This window comes from Protobothrops mucrosquamatus, unplaced genomic scaffold (genome assembly GCF_001527695.2).
Source record: "Protobothrops mucrosquamatus isolate PMUCROS unplaced genomic scaffold, P.Mucros_1.0 scaffold15023, whole genome shotgun sequence".
Lineage (NCBI taxonomy): Eukaryota > Metazoa > Chordata > Lepidosauria > Squamata > Viperidae > Protobothrops > Protobothrops mucrosquamatus.
Genome location: NW_015400791.1, coordinates 1 through 4,733, shown reverse-complemented (window position 1 = coordinate 4,733; position 4,733 = coordinate 1). Strand labels below are relative to the sequence as shown.

General features: G+C 41.9%; 1 protein-coding gene across 1 annotated transcript in view; it reads left to right on the top strand.

Annotated features, from left to right (window-relative positions):
• The window catches only part of LOC107301602 (protein Hook homolog 2-like), a gene marked incomplete at its 5' end in the record, with an annotated part of 3,413 nt that extends 514 nt beyond the window's left edge, over positions 1–2,899 (top strand). Inside the window, 5 exons of the mRNA XM_015830804.1 lie at positions 872–922; positions 1,564–1,696; positions 2,187–2,254; positions 2,542–2,604; positions 2,786–2,899. Of these exons, the coding sequence (XP_015686290.1) occupies positions 872–922; positions 1,564–1,696; positions 2,187–2,254; positions 2,542–2,604; positions 2,786–2,899 (429 nt within the window). The remainder of the gene's footprint in view (positions 1–871; positions 923–1,563; positions 1,697–2,186; positions 2,255–2,541; positions 2,605–2,785) is intronic.
• Between the last annotated feature and the right edge of the window lie 1,834 nt (positions 2,900–4,733).

Genomic DNA, 4,733 nt, shown 5'->3' with positions numbered 1-4,733 from the left:
CCACTTCTGGAGGCAGGTTGTTCCATTGGTTAATTGTTCTAACTGTCAGGAAGTTTCTCCTTAGTTCTAGGTTGCTTCTCTCCTTGATCAGTTTCCACCCATTGCTTCTCGTCCTGCCTTCAGGCGCCTTGGAGAATAGCTTGACTCCCTCTTCTTTGTGGCAGCCCCTGAGATATTGGAACACTGCTATCATGTCCCCGGGAAATTATCCATTACTCGATCCTGGCTTTGTCTTGCTGTGTTATATTTCTGTGGTAAAACAAATGTCAAGTTAGCATTGTTAAGCCAAACACAAAGAGCCAAGTGCATATAATTTCAATTGTTAAAGTCTAATGTCTTTAATTGCTCATAGAGAAATGGGAAGGGGTGAAGTAGAGCTTTTGAAGAAAAGAAAATATTTATTTGGAGATCATTAAATGGCAATGAGGTGTCCAGAAATGAGTTGATTGCATGATGATGCAATATAGCTTCAGCTTTATAGAAAGTGGAGAAGAGGAAGAAATGCACTGGGGCCAGAAGACTGAAAGATACTATAGAAAGTTCATAACATGATGGCATCATGATGACAGGAGAACTTTGCTGTCCAAATAGAATCAGCTGTTTGGCTTGAAAATGAATGTGGCACTTAGTAGTAAGCCATCTTCACCAAGCAGTGGCAATTGACCTGGCTTGTATCATGCTTTCTTGCCCACTAAATCATCACAACTCTTCTTGCTATCAAGGTAGCATTGAAACTTGCTAAGTAGCATGATTGCTCTTCCTATCTCATTACTGGGAATATTGGATTTCAATTTGGTGGCTTCTTGAAGATTGCTGAAAACAGGAAGACTTGGGCAAGTCTACACATATCTTTGCCATTTTTCTTACCCAGGTGAGCAACCTGAAAAAGATCCTGCAAAGTGTGGTTGAATACTCCCAGGATGTGAGTATATTCCATAGGCTGAGTTTGCTGGTAGAGTGGTAATATAATTGTTAATATTACTGAGACATTAAATAAGCAAGGGTATGCTTTCAAATGAAGAATCTCGGGTTATCCATTTCACACACATTAAAGTCAGCATTAAAAAAGTACGGGTTTCTAGCTTCCGTCTGCATCCCTTGTTTTGTATCCGTAGATTTTGTCGCTTAGCACTACTTCAGATATGTTGAATATAATGTTTCATTTTCTATGTATATACAGGTTGGTTGGTTGGTTTCCCACTTCCTACTCTGTTGAGACTCAGAATGGGCTTTAGCTAGTGAGAACTTGGTTCAAATTTGATCTAGAGAGTTTATAGATAAATGAAAGTGAGAAGGCTTGAGGAACAGATCACATATGTCAGTCTGAGTTGTTGTTTGTCGTACTTATTGGGCAAGTGGCTTTTTTAAAAAAAACAACAACAATGCTCTTAAAATCTAACTTTCCAACTTCTGCATACATTGCCCCTACCTTCAGTTCTGTTTGACAAGGATTGTGTTTCCACCAGGTAAGCCAAGTTAAATAAATAGTAATAGCTGGAATGCTAGAATGCCCATGGGCAGCTAGGAGGTATTTTTTTTACTGCTCTCTACATATCCCCTAAGGTGCTGGGCCACCAAGTCCCAGAGCAGCTGTTGCCTGATGTAGCCTTGGTTGGAGAACTGTCGGATTCGGCTGAGCTTGGGAAATTACTACAGCTGATACTAGGCTGTGCCATCAGCTGTGAGAAGAAGCAAGGTATGTGTGTGCAATTTGATAGTACGGAGGGGGGAGATGATAAGGCTGCATAGACATTTATGCCAGGAGAACATCTTAGCAGTGAGTACTTTAAATATTGGTATGGAGAGGCTAGCAAGCAGCTGTCCAAAATGTGGTGTTGCTTTCCTATTTACAGTAAATTCTTAACTTGCTTGGAATTTCATTAGCACTAAGTTTAGAAGTTATAGAATCTGCTGATCCCACTTCCCTCCTCTTCTTTTAGTTTTCCTTTTCCCTTTCTTCCCCCTTTGATTCCATAGGGATGTCACTTGCTTAAAATTGAGGCAAACTCTTTGTGCTAACATCTGATATTCTGCCCTACCCACTTTCTAGCCCTATTCTCTAATGTAAGGCTGATCAACTATCATAGCATCACGATTCAAATAAAAGGGTAGTCTGGGGCGTTGAGTAAAGAAAGGAAAGAACAAATTCAATCTTAATTTGAGCTATTAATTTAATATATTTGTAGATTACATCCAGCAAATCATGACCTTGGAAGAATCGGTTCAGCATGTTGTTATGACAGCTATTCAGGAGGTAAGTGTGGTTTTGGACTGCCATCTGGCATGAAAATAATTCAGTCTGGAACTGGAAGCCTTCTTTTGACTGCCCTTCATTCTCAAACTACAATCACACTACTTCCCAACCAACGGCTTCACTGTAGTTTTAATTATAATGAATAGTGCCCAGATGCCAAAATAGTTTTGGTCTTCTCCAGGATGACCTTACAAAGTCTCTTAGTTAATTTATGTCTGTTGAAAAATAATGTCTCTATGTACTGTATATGTAATTAGATTCTACACTGATATTCTTTTCTCTTGCAGCTGTTGACCAAAGATTCATCAGACGCATTAAGTTCAGAGACATATGGGAACTTCGACAGTCAGGTATCCCAATGAATTATATAACTGGTCAAACTAATGCGTATTACTTATTCAGGAATGGAGAGCTCTGCCTTTTTCTGTGTGATGAGGAAGAGGAGGCAAAACATGCATTGGATTGAGTTACTTGAGTGTGTTTATGATCATGTAGTTCTTCCCTGATTCATTCCTTTGCCTTGATTTACAGTCCCGAAAGTATTACTTCCTCAGTGATGACCTAGAGGAGACAGATGACATGCGCCAACATTGTCATGACTTGGAGCATCAGGTGGGTTCCTTTTGGAGGCCAGGTATATTATAGATAAAACTTACTTTTCTACTCTTGCTTTCCAGATATAATTCCAAAATATGTGTCAAGTGCTTACAGTGAGGTGCCATTGATCTTCTGTAAGTTCACTAGTTCTCAGTCGGAGGGAAAATCTCAATGCCTTGCAGGGTATGCTAAATTTAGCAGACCTTGTCCATACTTGGTGCATTGTGGGAATGATTACTGATGGCTTGGGAAAGTTTTGATTAATATATCCCTAAACGTGACTTTTGGCACCTCCTCTGCTCTGGGGACTTGAGTAATTGGTTCTGCCTTGGAGAAAGTAAACTGTCTCTCCTGCCAAGCCCCAGTGCGATCCTACACTTTGGGTTGAGGTGCAAACGTTTTGTTAATCGTGTGGCTTGCTAAGCTGCATGGAACCAACTGGGTGTGGCTGCAGTGTGGTGTATCCCTCCTCCTACCCTTCCTCTCAGTGCTCAGCTGTTCTCTTTCTCCACTCTTTGTATAGAGAGCAAATCCAGCGTGGAAGTTTTGAGGCTACCCTGAGTCTGATAACTTTGTCAGGTGACCTGTAACCCAGGTTTGTTACTGTGTAACTGAATTCATACATCACAAACCGTAATTTGTTTAACAAGCCGTTGTGACCTGGTTCATTCAAAAAGCCAATCCATAGATCATGGTAAGAGCCATGGTAGTGCAGTGCTTACAATGCTGTATTGCAGGCTGACTCTGCCCACAGCCAGGAGTTCGATCCTGATAGGTTCAAAGTTGACTCAGCTTTCCATCCTTCCAAGGTTGATAAAATGAGGACCCAGATTGTTGGGGGCAATAGGCTGACTTTGTAAACCGCTTAGACCACGGGTGTCAAACTCGCCGCGTCACGTGACATGTCGTGACGTATCGCGACTTTTTTTGCATTGCCGGAACTGGGGTGGGCATGGCCGCCGTATGATGCAACCGGCCTGCGGGCTGGCAGTTTGATACCCCTGACTTAGAAAGTGCTGCAAGGCACTATGAAACGGTATATAAGTCTAAGTGCTGTTGCAAGTGATTGGGTTTATAAAAACAAACTATGTTATAGCCCAGTGCAGTCTATGACCACAATCTGTACCTCTTGCACACATAAGTTCATCTTCTATAGAACTACACTGTAACACTTGCTGTAATTGAGAAGTTATTTGGATTATGCAGTAATGGAGTATAGTAATGGGTGGTGAGGGATCTGAAAAAAGGTAGGTTGATCTCTGTCCCTTAAACCCCCTCCCACTTTACTCCTCCAAGGTGCTAAAGTGCCCCTGGGGATGCAGTCCCTTTCCAGACGGTAAGTGCCCTCCCCGTTCCCCAAGCTCTTGCTTATGATAATTGAAATGCTTATCCAACACCAAAGCCCCATGCCTGGTGGGCCTGCCTAACCTCCTTGCATGAGCATGTACAATGCTGACCATTGTTAACAGCTGCTTGAGAGTGCTTGGGGTTGGCTTGGGAGGCATACAGAGTCTGGGGTGTGTGGCAGAGTAGATGCTTCTGACCTCATAACAATTTAGTTTTGAGCACACAAATTATTTCTTTAAGCTTCAAACTTGCCTCTAAAGATTCTCGACGTACTTAAGTTGAGGGGAAGTAATGATTGCAGCTCTTCAGTCGGTAGTATTTCATCGTTGCAAAAGTCAACGATTGTTGTCACAACCTTTAGCAAGATTTCACTAGATCTGAAGGAGAAAATGGCCCTTCTTGCTTGCCTTGTACTATCGCTTAGAAGCTAGAAGTTCTAGCGTGAATAATAGAAGTCTACCCAGAAGGAGGTGCAAGAGGAACTGTGTTCTTTTTGGGTATGGGGTAGGAGGTCTTGTGCATAGCACAGTTGTCA